Source organism: Eumetopias jubatus, unplaced genomic scaffold, assembly GCF_037043125.1.
Source record: "Eumetopias jubatus isolate StellerSeaLion01/CBP00866 unplaced genomic scaffold, mEumJub1_p1.0 scaffold_13, whole genome shotgun sequence".
Lineage (NCBI taxonomy): Eukaryota > Metazoa > Chordata > Mammalia > Carnivora > Otariidae > Eumetopias > Eumetopias jubatus.
In genome coordinates this window covers 11,729,448-11,747,179 of record NW_028274819.1, presented here as the reverse complement: position 1 = coordinate 11,747,179, position 17,732 = coordinate 11,729,448, and the positions used below count along the sequence as shown (strand labels likewise).

Here is a 17,732-nt window from a genome sequence, read left to right as displayed (position 1 = left end):
GGGTTGAGTGTTCTTTGCACACTACAATGAAGAGCTGTAAGGTGATCTTGTGGGTTTACCTTTGTGCACTGTTGGATGAACAATGACGAAAAGTATCTGAAGATCGAATCCTATTAATAGGGGAGCAGTTAAATAAATTATGTACAATGGCATGCTGTGGAACACTACACAACTGTTAAAAAGATAGGGAGGCTCGGGGCACCTGGCTGGCCCAGTCGACGGAGCATGGGACTCTTGACCTCGGGGTTGTGAGTCTGAGCCCCATGTTGGGTGTAAAGATTACTCAAAAACTAAAATCTTTAAGAAAACAAAACAGGGGAGCTCTTATATAGTAACATAGAAAGATGTCCATGATGCATTATGGGAAAAAAAGGTAAGAATATCTATAGTTCTAACTACATATGTATATGCATAGAGAAATCACTTGGAGGACGATATACTAAATTGTTAGCGGTATGTTTTCGGAGTGGGGGGTGAAATCTGGCACTTTCCCTGTCAGTTACATGCGGATTTCTCTCTGCTTTAGACTGACTTAACATCTAAGTAATTTAAGACAGTGTATTCACAACCAGCTAAGTACACACATCACTGACTCCCTAGCTCCCTTCTAGAAGTTTCCCAGCCCTCAGGTCTGAGTGAGGGTAATACTGCTTCAGAGAACGAACTTGGCTAAGGTGGGAGTTTGCAGAGTCACAGTCGCAGAATAATAAAGACAAGCTCCTCCGGACAGCCTTACGTGCAACATTCACAGAACAAAAAGCAAAGTGCCGAGGCTGTTCTGTTATGAGACCTGCAAATGATTCACAGCTGGGCTTCTGCAGCAAGAAGGAAAAAAGGTCAAAACAATGCTATTAGGTGATTTTAAGATGCTGATTCCTCAGATTAAAGACTTGCTTCCTAAACACCCTCACAGTAGTTTCTCAAAGGTCACAACGTTAATATACGTAAAACATGGCCGGGCAGAGGAAAAGCAGAAGTGTGGGCTTCCCTGCCCTCCAAAAACAGATGGTAGGTGGCATCCAGTTCTCTGTATCAAATTCAGAAAGTCATGTTTGGCTTTCCTAATGACGGACAGGGCAACTTTGGTGCAAGCCAGCTGGCTGACACCTGATCTTTCTGGAGATGGAGTGGGGATCCTTCCTGATTCAAGTCAGTTTGGGAAAAAATGCAACTTAGAGGAAAGAGGAAGCTTGCTGGGAGCTACAGCTTGGACTTACCGAAGAGGTTCTTCGACCCCCCCCAGTCGGTTGGCCATCTCAGTTACGGAGTTACGAACACTGGACCACGGTTCTCAGGATAACTGCCTTGCTCTCACATGACTTTCTCAGACTCCCTAGCACGTTCACCTGCTGCAAAGTCAAATGCTTTGGCTCTGAAGTCAAGCACAACTAGATCAGACGCATTTGCCCTGCTGTAACTTATTTTCTCACTAGAAATAGAAGGCTCCTCCTATTTTTAGTTCTTGGAGGAATTGCCCTTTTGGTTATAATAGCAATACAGGGTCACTGAAGACACTGGAAAATACAGAAAAAGCAACAATCACCCCCACACACTATCCCCTGCCACCTTCTCCTTAAAGGCCACCACTGCTACTTTGTCACCTTTTTCCCATTTTTTTCCCCTCCAAAAGATTAAGTCACATGCATACATATATAGAACCTATCCTACACTTAACATTGTATTCTTAGTATTTTCCCACATTAACTGAACCCTTCAAAAGCAATTTTTCCTCTAAAATACTTCTCCCAAACAATGCATTTTCTCTATGGAAAATTTGGGAAACACTGAAAAGCAAAAATTAGTTTCCCATATTCCTACCACCTGGAGACAGACATCAGTTTCCATCGGGAACATACCCTCCCTCCCGATGTCTTTTTTTCATTGTATAAGTATCATGCCTGTGGAATCTTTCCTTAGATTTCTAAAACCCAATTATTAGTCAGAGGCTGTGGATACTTCTATAGGTCTTCACATCGCCAAAGCACCTCCAGAACTGTAATTTCTCCTACCAGTATGAATGAATCAAATTCTCACTGGCATTATTTTTAAAGATTTTGTTAATTTGATAGGTTGAAAAAGTATCTTGTTATTTCTCTAATATGAGGGTGAAATTCTTAGTATTATTCACTTGCACTTTCCTTTATAAAAATTATTATTTACAAGTCTGTTACCTACTACTTAATAGGGTCTTCTTTTTCTAAGAGGATTATATTTGCTGAATTTTTTTTAAATGTTTACGAGAAAGAGAAAGAGCGAGTGAGCAGGGGGAGGGGCAGTGGGAGAGGGAGAGAGAGAAAATCTGAAGCAGGCTCCATGCTAAGCATGGAGCCTGCCATGGGGCTCAATCTCACAACTGGGAGATCACAACCTGAGCTGAAACCAAAAGTTGGATGCCCAACCAACTGCACCACCCAGGTGCCCCTGGAAAAGAGCTTTTAGTATTAGTTTCCATTTGAACCCACTGAGGAATGGGACGATTCTGGTTTTTTTTGGCCAGAAATTGATTGATCCTGAAAGTCTCATGAGAAGACCCTGAGAGGAATAGTCAAGCGTACACATTACGATGGCAGAGTGCGGGGAGAGAGCTCAGTCTCTTATCTAAAGCACGTTAGAGTAAAAATAACACCCACGTCTGAAATAACACAAAGTTACTATGAAGAATTATCAGAGCTTCCCCATCTCCTGTGAGGGGAAGAAGTGTGCGATGTGAGGCAGAGCTGGCCATGGCAGCAGCTTAGGCCAAACCGGGCGCTATGAAGTCTCTTAAAACCCCATGTGCCTGGAGGTGGAATGGAAGCAGATGAACTGCACCGTGTGTCCACCACAATTTACAATCTTGTTTTGTAGTTGAAGGGAGGGTGGGGGAGGACTGAAAGCACCTAGGTTTTTCAAGGAAAGTTATGTGTGAACATAAGGTCTTTAATCTGTTTCCCTTATCACAACAGTACAAAAGTTAAAATCTTCACCGAGCCCCAACACCAAGACATCTGCCAGTCCATTGAAACAGGCTAGAAACACACCTGCAATCGTGTTCAGACAAGTAACAAGAAGTAGAAACGCAGGCATGCAATTTTTCAAGTATACAATTTTTTATTTACAATACCCTATAAAAATGTAAATTTAGAAACTTTAATTTTTTATTAATTAGAACCAAACAAAAAAGATAAAAGCACAGAAAGGAAGAAATAATAGTCAAGTATTCACTTGATCAGCTGTGAGGGGAAGGGAGGAAAGGCGCAGGGTGGGAAGAGTCAGTAGGTAAGGGCGGAGGGAAGCTAGGTCACGTCACCGGGAGCAGCTTGCGGGGCCGGGGCTCCGGAATGGGGAGAAACAGAGACGGAGAGCAAGGACAACTAGTTACAATGGAGGGCTTTACTGTTGTACAAGACGTGTATGTGCAAAATGTTGATTCTCTTTAAATATCACAACCTGTCCCCTCACTAACATTCGAAAAGGTGAGAATAGCAAAAAGTGTATCAGGACAGTCATGTGAAATGGACTCTGATTTAATTTTCCGGAGGGCTGTGATCTCTAGCAATCAAACCCCTCATCTTGCTTGGCTGCTGCCCGGGAGGGGGACGGGTGGAAAGGACCATGGTGGGCTGTCCCTGCCGGGACCGAGAGCCAGGTCCCTGGCTGCCTGGGAGAGGGTCCTGGAGACGAAGGGGAAGGACAGCACTTCTGCCCGTGGTGTGGAGGAGCCTGCAGAGCAAAGCAAGCCGAACTGAGCTTCCGCGGTTACCTCTGGAGGTTGCAACCCATTATAGCAAATAAAAATGGGGAAGAGGGAAGTAAAAGCATGGCTTTATTGAAGTTGTCTCAGGAAGACAGAGCGGGTGTGCAAATGCTATGCTGTGGAAGCAGGCTCTAAGTCCGGTTCACCTGGGGGCAACCTTGCACGCCCTGGAGGGGACAGGCTCAAGTACACTGTAGCTGTAGCAGGATAAGGGCTTAACCGTGTGCCGTTTCACCGAGGTGGACAGATACAAAGGAAATGCAGCGGGGAGGAGAAACAGCACTTCTCAGCCGAGAGCTGGGTGTCAGCCAATTAAGAGTCCTCATGTTATTAACGTGCTGCATACCCTGTATTTATATTAAAACAAGTAGAACCCACCAAATTAATTACAAGATGGACTAGAAACATTAAAAATACATCAGTGGTTTGTTTTTAGAGGAGGGACGTGTCAACTACATATTTCTCAATCTAAAACTCGTTCTTTAAGGATCCTCTGGAGATCACATGAACGTATGTAGAGGGGTGTGTGTGCATATATATATATGTATATTGGTTTCTACTTAATTGGTTCTCCTATAGTCGTGTTAATATGGGGCAATGAAAGAAGACTTGAATAGGATGAGGGAAGGAATCCTTTGGCAGGCTACAATCTACTGTGAACTGGAGTAGTGGGGGTGGGTAAGGGGAGAGATTACATTTGTGTCTCTAGGGCAAAGAAATGCAAAATTGAGAAGAATCGAGGAAAAGCAGGACATGCAGAACTGTAACACAGAAGGTAAGAAGGAACCAGCAGAAATATCACCCAGCCAAATTGCACAGAGCAGTGGGGAAACACCTGGCATTGAGAGCCAACCCCTGTGACAGGAATCGGTCCCACAAGATGCTCTGGGGAATAAGCTACCTTCCCTCCCTCATTAAAAACACTCCATTGTGATGGCGGCAATGCAGGTGGCAGCCAAAAGGAGGTACAGGACACATTTGGAGATCTTTTATCGGATCCCCTGAACTAGCCTATGGGTATAAAGAGAGAAAGGAAACTTGTGTAAATGAGTTAAAACAAAAGGCAATCTTTTGCATTAAAGTTACACCCTTGTTAGAATTCTCTCAACAAAACACCTAAAATATCTCTACCCTTCCTTACTGAACTCAGGGTGCTTCTGTAGCCCGCTCAGCATCTTCTATCTAGTAAATACTCACGTATTTGAGACAAGTCCTTAATGTCTTCCACTAAATTCAGTTTTATGCCCCTGATCTCCTCATTGTAACGTCTAAAGTGCCAACTTTAGTAAGACGTGGAACTCTCCTGTTTCAGACTTACTGCAGCTTTGTCTCCAGCAAGTTCAGTTTCTGTCGGTCAACATAGCGAGAAAAGAGGGACACCAGGTTTGTGGGTATAGAGATTGGCTTGGCCAGGGCTGCTTGGGGAATCCGCAGAAGTTCTCGGGTCGCCATGAACATCACCTCCGTCCTGAAAGAAAAACCGTTAACAACACGTAAGAACAATATGAGAAAAAAAATAAACAATGATCTAAAAGAACGTGAAAGAAGAAACACAGCCCGACTGACCACTGGTTGTTCTGTGTTGATTCTGTAGCAGGGTCTGAACTCTGTAGGTCTTCCCCACGGCTCAGGACGACGAGGAGCAGTGACAGGCCAAACTACAAGAGGAGACAGAGGGACTCCAACTCACCTCTGTACCCACTCCTCCAGCACCGCTGAGGGGATCCCAGCACTAGATCACAATGAGCCCGCCGCTTTGTTCTGCCGTTGGCAAACATCAGGCGACCATGAGCTGGGGGCTGGGCCTTTCTCCTGGCTTTGCTCAGGCAGGCAGCAACGACATCACCAACGAAAAGGGGAAACCCAGGGCCAAGCGTCCTCTCTGCTCCCCCACCCCAAAGTGAGACGAAAAGATAATTTCTTCCCTGTCACAGATAAGGTGGGGTTTAGTTTTTCTTGTATTTACTAAAACAGAAATGGATAAAGAAAAAAGTCAAAGACAAACTTTGATCAGAAAATTAAAGTTCACAGAAAAAGTAAGAAAAAACATTAAATAGATTGATATTTTGAATTAAGAACAAAGATGTGAAGACGGGTGGGAAAACGTACAAAGAAAGGTCACTGAAATGATCAGCATATGAAGAGACTTCCTTGAATCTCCTGAAAAAGTTTCCTTAACAAAGGACACACCCCTAGTGGACATATAAAGGTTGAGATAAGATGTTCAAAGCAGAGAAGGGATACACAGATTTAATAGTCTTACTAAGACTATTAAAATTTAAGCAACCTGCTTTAGAGATTAAAGATTTGTTTTATTCAGTGGGCAGTACCAGCAGGAAACACGTGGTCTAAAGGGGCACAAAACAGAATACAAATAGGGACAAGCAGCACGAGATGAAATATATGAATCACAGCCACAGTGGATATGAAGGGAATCCATGTTTCTGAGTTCACCTCACAGAGGAGAACCCTCGTGTCACTGTCAGAAAAAACAACACTGGGCTACACATACAATCTCTCATCGGACCTCGTGGTTTTGTATTGCCTTTATCAACACTAAACTCAGAGCCCAAGTAACACAGAAGGCCCACAGCCTGTCACTCCGGAACCCCATCTCTGTCACCTCTCAACCGCCCTTGAGTTCTGCTTTGGCAGGTTTTCAGGTGCCAGGGGGGAAGGGGCCTTGACTTTTTCACTGTGCTCGCACATGTGCCCACTGAGGAAGGGCATTACACTGAACTGTCACAGTGGTGGGCTCATCTGAGTAACGGGACAGCTTGAAATCGCCCGTCACCTCCCCCGAGGTCAGGCAAGTGGGCTCAACAAAGTGAAATAATGTGTTCACCGTCACAAACCTAGAGACTGGCAGGCAAGGAATGGAAAGCTGCTCTGAAAGCTCATGTTCTCTATGTTACACGTCCCCTGCGAGTCTCTGGATCATCAACCTGATGTAGATGAAACATGGAATGGGATGTTCTCCTACTTACAGTCTTACGAGCAAGAGCGCGGACTACCTGTTTTCTTCCTCATGTCAGAACTTGGATTTTAGCTCAGATTACAATGGTGTGAACTCAAAGATGTTTTCCAGCCTTCTTAGCAGTTACATGTGGCATGTGAGGAAAACCTGGCCACTGAGATTAAGTAGAAGTTGTTGGTTACAACTGTTGGAAAAGGTCCCAACAAGGCAGACAGCAAATCCGCACCTTTTGGCCGCTCTGCAAGCACCTCTCTTCCTGATGGAGTGGAGGCTGAGAGGCCATGAGCGTGGCAGCCACTGCTAAGGCTGCAGAGAAGGCAAGCCGGAGGAGCCTACATCCCTGGCGATGATGTGGACAGGATGCCAGAACTATTCCATGTGAGATACAGAAAATCCTCTTTTGTTGAAACCACTTATTTCTAGCCTCTGACACTAGGAGCTTAACATAACTCCTGGCTGAAAGATGCCTTTTTAACAAAATATTTTTTTATTTTAGAGACAGAGAGAGAGGCCTCACATGGGCACACGCGCACATGGGGGAGGGAGGAGCCGAGGGAGAGAGAAACTTAAGCAGACCCTGCACTGAGCACAGAGCCGGATGCGGGGCTCGATCTCATGACCCTGAGATCACGACCTGAGCCGAAATCAAGAGTTAGACGCTTCACCCACTGAGCCCCCCGGGCGCCCATGAAAGTTGCCACATCAGCCAATGTTTATATCTGTAACTCAAATCTAGACAGCTGGCCAAGTTCAGGGACCTAAGAGGGTGCGAGCACCTTGTTCTGGAGCACAGCAGCGAGGTGAGGGTTGGAGGGTGCTGGTGCGGCTGTGCTCTGAGGTAGGTTCATGAGCTGTTGCAGAAGGCTGGTGACAGTCACTGACGGAAGGTGATAGAGGAGCAGAGAGAAGGGGCTCAGTAAGCATGGCAGCACCTACAAAAAATAAAGAAAAGCATTACATCCTGGCAAGTGTGACTTCAGTCAGCCTGCGTCAGTGGGCATGGACAGGAGGGTGCTCAGCTGCACACTCAAATGGCCTCAGGAGAGATTTAACACAAAGGGCTGACAAGTCCAGCAGGTACTACTAGAGTCTCAACAATGGGTTGGTTCTGAGGTGTCTACTGAGAACTTTTAAAGCTCAATTTGCACAGGAAACATGACTTGTGTGAACCAAGGGTGTAAAATCACTTCTCAAATAGGAAGCAAGAGTCACGATAAAGTATCATTTCTGAATTTATCCCACAAATATTTCAATGCCTACAGTGTGTCAGGCACTGTGGGCTACAATGAAATGGTAAACAGATCAGACCTGCAGGAATCTAAAGTTGAGTGGGGAATCATGAGTAAACTGGCAATTTCAATATACCATGAGAAGGACTCTGTGACAGGTAAATCCTGAGCACTGCAGAACTACCCAGAAGTATTTTTAGACCTAACTAGATCTTTCTTTTTTTAAAGATTTTATTTATTTGACAGAGACATAGCAAGAGAGGGAACACAAACAGGGGGAGTTGGGGAGAGAGAGAAGCAGGCTTCCTGCTGAGCAGGGAGCCCAATGTGGGGCTCAATCCCAGGACCCTGGGACCACAACCTGAGCTGAAGGCAGACGCCTAACGACTGAGCCAGCCAGGCGCCCCTAGACTTAACTGGATCTTGTCTGATCTTTAGACAAGCTCAATGAGGAAGCTGAGAAATGATATTTTACAGATTATTAGACAAGCTAAGCGAGCAGAAGCTCAGTATTCATAGTTCCATAGCTACTAGTGAGAACCAGAATCCAAGGCTGTTGAATTCTGGCCTGCGAGTCATTCAGTCCTTTTAGCCATGAGGCCCAGACTGGAAAGTTAAAATACAGTGCTACTAACATAACTAGATTTTAACACAGGAAAGGAAATCAAGGGTGCTGCCAGCACTCAGTGCCCATGGTATAAAAAATGATAGCTGATTTTACTTCAGATGGCGTTCAAAGATGGAAAGTAGACTTTTAGTGATCTACTACTCTAAATAAACAAAGCTTTAACAACAAAAGCATTTTAATCATACAGAAAGGTATAAAGAGTATAATGAAGTCTGTGTACCCATCACTCAAATAATTAAATCATCATTCTACCAATTATATTAAAATTGTATCTATGCCCCTCCTATATATCCTATCTTTTCATCCATAAATACTTCAGCTTGCATCTCTCACAGTATTCTTGCACCTAACAAAATTAACAGCCATTTCTCAATCTCACCTGATATCTCCTCCAAATTCATATTTCTCTAGTTGTCTCAAAAACATCTTTTAGCAACTGACTTACTCTAATCATGATTCCAACAGGACCCACACACTGCCTCTGGCTGGTAGGGCTTTGAAAATCTGTGAACCAGTCCTTGCCCACTGCTCATCTTCTCTTCTCATGCTATTTAGTTGCTGACGATATCCCACGGTCTGGATTTGGCTAACTGCACCTCTGTGCTGTCATTTAACAGGTTCTACTATCTCCTGTCTTTCCAATAAAAACTGATGGTTAGAATTAGAGGTCTGATAAGATTTAAGTTCACTGGGGGAAGGCAAGGGTAAGAAAACTTCATGGATAGAGCTGTGTGCTTTTTCCTGCATTGTGTCAAGAAGCACACAGTGTCTGGTTGTCCCCCTCTCAGGCAGTGATCACTTGTCTGCTGCCCCAACCACCATAAATTTCCCCATCCACCTTTTACCCGATGCTTTTTGCACCAGTAAGGACTGCTGTCCAGACTGACTGACTGCTTTTCCATTAGGGACTGTAAACTGGAGATTTTCTAATTTATCATTTCTTTTTCATTTATTAGCTGAAAAAAATTTTTTTAAAGGTTTTATTTATTTATTTGACAGAGAGAGACACAGCGAGAGAGGGAACACAAGCAGGGGGAGTGGGAGAGGGAGCAGCAGATCTCCCACCGAGCAGGGAGCCTTGATGTGGGGCTTGATCCCAGGACTGTGGGATCAGGACCTGAGCTGAAGGCAGACGCTTAACGACTGAGCCACCCAGGCGCCCCTTAGCTGAAATTCTTCTAGGAAAGAACTTTCTATTATCAACTTCCTGGTCACCACAATATTTGGTTGTAATGAAAAGCCAGGATAAATGTTTGAGTCTTTTCCTTATTTACCCATTTTAGAATAGTGAGTTGATGGCCTAGCAATCTCGGAAGGTGATTAATATATTTTTTGGTATCGCTGTGAACTCATTAAATTAAAAATATTTGATATATTTCAATCCACTTCTGTAATTTTTCTTTCTGATGCAAATTATTCCATTTTTGGCCAGCAGGAGCCCCTTCAGCTTTGTCTGTGCATCTTTCACGTGGGACCCTAGTAATCTTTTAGCTTCCTTACTTTCTGGCACAAGACAGTCCACGATTACCTTGTATATTTTATGCCTCAGACCTGCAACTAGTTATTGCTTCAAGAAATGGTATTCAGAGATGTGGTCTATTAATCTTTAACACATAGAGGTAAAAACTCTGCCCCTATAATTAACCAAATTTTCCTCACTAGCAGACACCTCCACTAAGGCAAGCATCTCTGAATTCCTAGTTCCTAGCTCTACGCGATATATTTCTAAGACCTAAGGTAGTGCCTGGTACATAGATGTGTAATAAATATTTAATAAATATTTACTGAATAAATAAATATTCACCGAATGAATAAAGCTCTCCCAAACTTGTTTCCACTGATGAGTTCCTCTAGGACTGTGAGTGTCCACCCCATGGCCTACAATAATCTATATGCTGTAAGGGAGTTGCTGCTTTTTGTCTGGCTTCCATTTTCTAGGATAAACCTCAAATCCTTAAACTCTCCTCCAACCCATTTTTCCTTCTTAAAATCTTTAAAAAACTTATTTGTCTTATCCCACTTCACTTTTCCTGATGATGACGCCTCAACTTTGCATTAATTTCTTCTACACGTGCTACAATTTCAAGGACTTTTTCAACTCATTATGATTTCAGAAGGAGTTAATTTTCAAATCTTTCATGCCATACCACTCACAAGGTATCCTGGCATCATGTTTTCTGTGGATCGTCACCAGCTGGTTACTGATCAAGCATCATCTAATGTGAGAGGCTCACTCTCGTAAGTTCTAACATTCTGAACCTCACACTTAGTAATAACTGCCCTACCCTTAACAATTTCTTGCTCTGAACTTCTAAAATGATTCTAAATAGTGCTAATTTTTCACGTGTTAGGGTAAGTAGAGAGCAGGTCTTACCAAAAGTTTACTTATAAACTTGAAAATCACATTGCAAAGTCCAGATCATGATAAACGTTATTTACGAGCACAGTGGGCACAGCCTTGACTCCTCTGTGACACCAATCAATGGAGTCTGCAGCTGAATGTTAAGCTCCTGACAACAGCCCAGTGCATGATACTTTATATCCAGCTAAGTAACCAAGACCATGTTTGTAAATTTTTGTGAGCATCAGATTCAGCTGGGGATTCTGTTAGAGATACAGAAGCCCTGGCCTTTCCTCTGTAAATTCTGATTCATGTTTGGGGTAGGGCTGAATTATCTGCTTCCCAATAAATTCTGATACACAGCACAGCTTCACCACTATGTCAAATACGATGCAATCACTGCATTCCTCAGTTTAGGAACTTAGTCTGTTGGAGCAAAAATAGGATTAAAAGTATAGTCCTGGAGTAGAGTTTTGCTTTAAATAATCAAATCCTACTACTGAAGGTTAGACAAAACAACAGAAATAGGAAGAGGGGAAGAAATGAAATTTGGATTCTAGAAACCTTATCAACTATGAAGACCCAAAGGAAAGAAGTCCCACATGGGGGATCACCTCATCTTGTGCATCCTTCTTGATAAGAAAAGGGAGATTCCTGGCTGTTGTCATGAGAATGTCAGCTGCTTGCTCTGTGGAGAGGAAAGGAAGAATACGGGCAACCATTCTCTTCCCTTTTCGGATACACATGATCTGTACAAAGTGGTCATCACTTGGCCTGCAGGGGAAGGAAATGCTCACTTAGGTCAGCAAGAACAATTTAACACATCCTTTTTCTTCCTCTTACATGTTACTGAACGAACATGCTGTGCTCATTTTCACCCTACGATGACCTGTGCTACAAAACAGTGGGAATTACTTCTCCAACCCTCAACCAGATAATAAGTCATTTTTCAAGTTTCGTAAATGTAGAAAATCGTCCTTTCACAAACGTATGTTAAATAGACTTGTTCAAACTACAGGTGTTCATTTCCTTTCAGTTTTATGTAACTAGACAAATAACATGGTTGATACAGCAAAATCTGAAAACACACATAAGTAAAAAGGATATAAAAACAATCATTTCAGAATTAACTTTTTTTTTTTTTTTAAATTTGACAGAGAGAGCGAGCTAGAGAGCACAGCAGGGGGAGCGGCAGAGGGAGAGGGAGAAGCAGGCTCCCCGCAGAGCAGGGAGTCTGATGCGGGACTCGATCCCAGGACCCTGGGACCATGACCTGAGCCGAAGGCAGACGCTTAACCAACTGAGCCACCCAGGCACCCCTACTGCTACCATTTTTAAGAACCTTTGTGCTATATATTTTTTCACTGAAGAAAATAAAAATAAAAAAAAAAGTCCAGAGAATCCATACGGCTTTGTTACTTGGCTTTCTTCACCCAACAACTTCTTGTGACAATTTTCCACCTCAATAGACACACTTCAACTACGTTGATTTGATGGCCCCATAACATTCCCAACTATGGACAAGCCCACATTTATTCAACTGGTTGCCTGTCAACCTGACTCCAGAAAAGGTGTGTTGAAAAGAAGGGGTTTATTTTTATGTTCTGGTTTCTGTGTATCCTGGCTTAGAAGAATCACCAATTCAGGCGCCTGGGTGGCTCAGTTGTTAAGCATCTGCCTTCCGCTCAGGTCATGATCCCAGGGTCCTAGGATCAAGTCCCACATCGGGCTCCCTGCTTGGTGGGAAGCCTGCTCTCCCTCTCCCACTCTCCCTGCTTGTGTTCCCTCTCTCGCTATCTCTCTCTCTGTTAAAAAATAAAAAATCTTAAAAAAAAAGAATCACCAATTCTCTTGAATGGGCAAAGGAAAGGGACTTTTCAGGACAGAGTCCTCTTGCATTCATCAAATAAACACTTGAGGTTTATTTTACTTTATTTTTTAAAAGATTTTTAAAATTTGTTTTATTTGACAGAAAGAGACAGACAGTGAGAGAGGGAACACTAGCAGGGGGAGTGGGAGAGGGAGAAGCAGGCTTCCTGCTGAGCAGGGAGCCCAATGCGGGGCTTGATCCCAGGACCCTGGGATCGTGACCTGAGCTGAAGGCAGACGTTTAGTGACTGAGCCACCCAGGCGTCCCAACACTTGGGGTTTATAGAACGTTTACTGTTAGCAAGATCCCGGGTGGGAGAGATGACAGATATAGATAAAAAGACACATTAAGGAGCTTAGTCCTCACTGGAAGACTGGCTGCCATAGCGTATGAGTATTCTATGAAAATCCCAAGAAAGTGTAAATATCTATGCTTTCCCTCTCAGTAGAAAAGACTACATGAAGATTCCAAGGTTGAACATGCTAGAATAAAGCATAAAACAAGTATAATCTATAGGCTGAAACACAGAAACCAAATCATGTTCCCCCGTCTCCAGTGCCCAGCGTAGTTCCTAGCAGTGAATAGGTAGGTGTCGAATAAATGAATCCAGAATAAAGAGATTTTCTTCCTGGCTGGGAAGGATTATGAAATGCTTTATATGATGCGGCATTTGAGTTAGGCCGGAAGGATAGACTCTGAGCTTCCTTGGATGGTAAGGATGATATCCCAAAGACAGAAATGTGGAAAGCTCAGGTCAGCCGAGTAAGGAGTCCAGCTGGTCTCACGTGTCCCTCCAAGTGTACAATTCTTACCTCTCTTGTCCAGGCAATTTCCCCCTTAAGTTGTCATACATGCTACAAATTTTGTGCTTTCTTTCATCCGCCAGGGCAGGTCGCTCTTCTTCTAGACTTAGGAGATACCGCCTTTCATAATCCTCCACATCCAGGAGTAAACTATAGGTCTAAGTGAGACACAAAGCAGGCCACAGCATGCTGGGTCAGGATCAGAGTATTTGATAAACAATTTCACAGTTTAAGACCACCAGGTAAAGACAAAAGAGTGAAAACGAATTGTAGAGTAGGACTGAGAGGAAAAAGGTGCTCTTCTGAATCCAGAAAAACACAGTGAAAAAAAGAATTCGTCCCTGTTTGTTTTCCCTCTTGACCACTAACCCAGGAGATGACAGTGAATGATTACACCCTTTGTAAACTTTCCAGCAGCAAGAATAGCATTGTAACATAAATGATCTGTGTCACTGCTTCAAGTGATGCATTCTATTTATAAACACAGCAATAATTTTACTCCTGGGCACCAGGCACTGTTCTAGGCACTTTGCATGTACTCATTCACCAGACACGCCCACAACCCAGTCAGAAAGAGACTATATTATCATCTCCACTGTTGCAGATAAGACGAGGACAGCACAGAAAGGTTAAGTAGCTTGCCTCAAGTCGCGGACTTAGAAATGGAGAGGACGTCATTTGCAGCCTGGTTCCACACTTCGCACTCTTCCTTGCTATGCCTGTGGCCTTGCTACACAGTATTTACACTTTACAAATCAATCGACTACAGAGTACCAAATTTTTCTTAGCACCCAGCAGAGTGCCTAGCATCCAAGGGGCTATCCAGTAAATACCTGTGAACTGACTTAATTAACTCAATTAATTCACAGGTGGAACAATGTAATTTTTATTCTCGGTTTCTTAGAAAGGTAACCTGCTCCCAAACACTTAGCAGTTAACTGAACAAGCTTGGACAAAGACCCAGGACACTGTAACTGCAGTGTTCTTTCCACGGGGTCATAGGTGAGGCACAGCACATTCTTTTCTAGTGTGCTCTGATATACAACAGGCATGTAGGAAGAATATATTCATTAATTAAAATCACAGAACACTGCTTACTTTTCCACTTCTTGCATACACATACATGTGACAGCAGTTCCTTATTTGCAACTAACTACAGCAACAAATTCTAACACTTACTTTTTCAATGATGACAAGGGTTTTTCGTCTCTTGTCCCGAACCTGCTTTTCTTTTGTCTCCTAAAAATAAGAAAAGACTATTCAGTGTGAATTCTTTGCCTCTGTTAAAAATAATTTTCTAAGTGTGCATATGTAGTTCCATTTGTGACAATATTGTAAAAGAATCTTAACTCTTTGAAAGTTAATAATCTTGGGCACCTGCGTGGCTCAGCTGGTTAAGCGACTGCCTTCGGCTCAGGTCATGATCCTGGAGTCCGGGGATCGAGTCCCGCATCGGGCTCCCTGCTCAGCAGGGAATCTGCTTCTCCCTCTGACCCTCCCCCCTCTCATGCTCTCTCTTTCATTCTCTCTCAAATAAAGAAATAAAATCTTAAAAAAAAAAGTTAATAATCTAAAACACCACTAACTGGACAAAGGTCATAGAACAGACTGAACTAACCCACACAGACTACTGAACTGAATATTTACAGACAGGCAAAAGGTAGTTATAGAATGCAGTAAAGATGCAGATAATCACTGGAAAATCTTAAAACACATAGAAAAACGGTAATTTTTGAAACTGGAATAAACAACCAATGCTGTTTGCAGCCAATTACCCAGTTTAAAGACTCTTGCCACCCCAGATCTAGCCTGGCTGCCTTGGAGAGGAAGGTGTTAGCACCTCAGCCCACCTGCAGGAAACCAGAACACCAGGACACGCCAGGGGGGAGCTCCGAGTTCGACAACACACAACTCCGTTGTCTCTGATTCCCTCCCACAATGACCCCCAGGCAGCAGTGATGACCCAGAGTTTCTTAAACACACAATTCTGTTGATACTTACATCATCCTCACTCCGCGATGTCACCACAGCATCGATCATTTTTCGGGGGTTATTCACACTAGAGACAGTAAGCTTTCCCAAAGAGCCCTCGAACTGCACTGCAAGGACAAAACATTTCCAACAAATAACTCAGCAACGCAGGCAAGGCAGTTTCAAAGACCTTTATAGTCTCCACCATTTTACAGCCTAACAGTTCAGTATAAAAATCTATGTATCTAATGTGATCTCTTACCCAAATCTATCTTTTCCCATTTTGTGGCTGCAATGATAATAAAAATCTGAAGTATTTCCCCTTTACTATAGGGATACTAGAGATCAGATTTCAAAAAGTTAAGGAATCTCAAGCAATAAAGGATCTAAAAGTCTATCTGCTAAACCACTCATTCCATGGAATAAAGGCAAGCCTCTGCATTTAAGGACAACAGTCCTTACAAATGAGCTTTGAACATCTCTATATCCAGTCATCTATACAGTTCTATTTATCATATTGGCAGCTTGCTGAATTTCTTTTATTGTGGGCCCAGGGATAAGGACCTTACCTGGCTTATAGGCGTGCTCCAGTTTGGCCACCTGAGGGGTAATGAGCTTGGTGCGCTCCTTTTTCGGGCCTTCGCCTTGTACTTCTTCAGCAGCTGACAGTTTCTCCAGTTTTTCAAAGTAATTCTACCACGTGAAGATGATTTCAGTTGCAACACAAGCCCAGAGTATGGCTGCTCTTATCATACATGGTTAGACTGGTGGCAGCAACAACTTGGGACTCTATAAATGTATCGATCTTTAATTTTTTTTAATTTTTTATTGTTATGCTAATCACCATACATTACATCATTAGTTCTTGATGTAGTGTTCCATGATTCATTGTTTGTGCATAACACCCAGTGCTCCACGCAGAATGTGCCCTCTTTAATACCCATCACCAGGCTAACCCATCCCCCCACCCTCCTCCCCTCTAGAACCCTCAGTTTGTTTTTCAGAGTCCATCATCTCTCATGGTTCGTCTCCCCCTCCAGCTTATTCCCCTTCATTCTTCCCCTCCTGCTATCTTCTTTTTCTTTTTTAACATATTTTGCATTATTTGTTTCAGAGGTACAGATCTGTGATTCAACAGTCTTGCATAATTCACAGGGATCACCACAGCACATACCCTCCCCAATGTCCATCACCCAGCCACCCCATCCCTCCCACCCCCCACCACTCCAGCAACCCTCAGTTTGTTTCCCGAGATTAAGAATTCCTCATACCAGTGAGGTCATATCATACATGTCTTTCTCTGATTGACTTATTTCACTCAGCATAACACCCTCTAGTTCCATCCACGTCGTTGCAAATGGCATCGATCTTTAATTTTTGCTAGACTGCCAGATATTTACTTCTCAAAAAATCCCTACAGAAAAGCCCAACCTCAACGGAAATATCTTTAAAGTTAGACTGCCGATATTTTTAACTGAGAGAACCAGATTATTGATGCCAAAGAGATTTCAAAACATTGGCCCAGGAGCCTCTGTGTGTAAGGAATAAAAGGCATGTAGAGAAACCTTCTAGTCAATAGTGAGAGGCTCTCCAACTTCGGAAGAGGACAGAATTTGCTTAGTCAATTCTGACCCAATTGAATACCACCTCAAAAGAAGATTCTGTCAGTATTTAAGTTGACCGATATTTCCCTGAGTGCCTCACCAGAGTAAAGGACTGGATGACTACCTACCTGGTAATAAAAATCGTCCAGGTAGGGATCAGTGCTCTGCAGCTGCATCATCTGGATTTTAGAGACCCAATCCTTCTCTCGCTGCAGCATGAGGTTGGCATAGGGGTCCTTGCGGAGATGGTCCTGACTGCTCCGGTGACTCCCTCTGTCTCCGGCACCATTGAGACTGCGATGCTGACTGAAAACACACACAAACACAGGGGGCACATTCGCTCCATTTCAGGGCACTCGTTAGGCCTTGTACCAATTCAGGAACAAGCCAGGCCAGTTAAAAAAGACTCCACTTTGTTTTTGCTAGCAAAGGAGGGAAAAGAATTGAATCTAAAGGCGGCGTTAGAGAAGAAAGAGCTGTGCAATACACACTGAAAGAAACAAAACTGAGATGTGAGTGCCTCATCACGTGCTGAGCACTGTCACCCACGCACTTCTGTTTAAGCCCCACAAT

The 17,732-nt window shown here is 43.4% G+C and overlaps 1 protein-coding gene across 1 annotated transcript in view; it reads right to left on the bottom strand.

The window, feature by feature from the left end:
- Positions 1–3,069: 3,069 nt before the first annotated feature.
- Positions 3,070–17,732, bottom strand: part of PATL1 (PAT1 homolog 1, processing body mRNA decay factor) — a 31,456-nt gene continuing 16,793 nt past the window's right edge. The window contains exons 10-19 of the mRNA XM_028111203.2: positions 17,288–17,465; positions 16,125–16,248; positions 15,586–15,683; positions 14,764–14,823; positions 13,594–13,742; positions 11,526–11,685; positions 7,490–7,645; positions 5,303–5,394; positions 5,055–5,204; positions 3,070–4,747 (exon numbers count right to left, since the gene is read on the bottom strand). Of these exons, the coding sequence (XP_027967004.1) occupies positions 4,726–4,747; positions 5,055–5,204; positions 5,303–5,394; positions 7,490–7,645; positions 11,526–11,685; positions 13,594–13,742; positions 14,764–14,823; positions 15,586–15,683; positions 16,125–16,248; positions 17,288–17,465 (1,189 nt within the window). The 3' untranslated portion in view covers positions 3,070–4,725. The remainder of the gene's footprint in view (positions 4,748–5,054; positions 5,205–5,302; positions 5,395–7,489; positions 7,646–11,525; positions 11,686–13,593; positions 13,743–14,763; positions 14,824–15,585; positions 15,684–16,124; positions 16,249–17,287; positions 17,466–17,732) is intronic.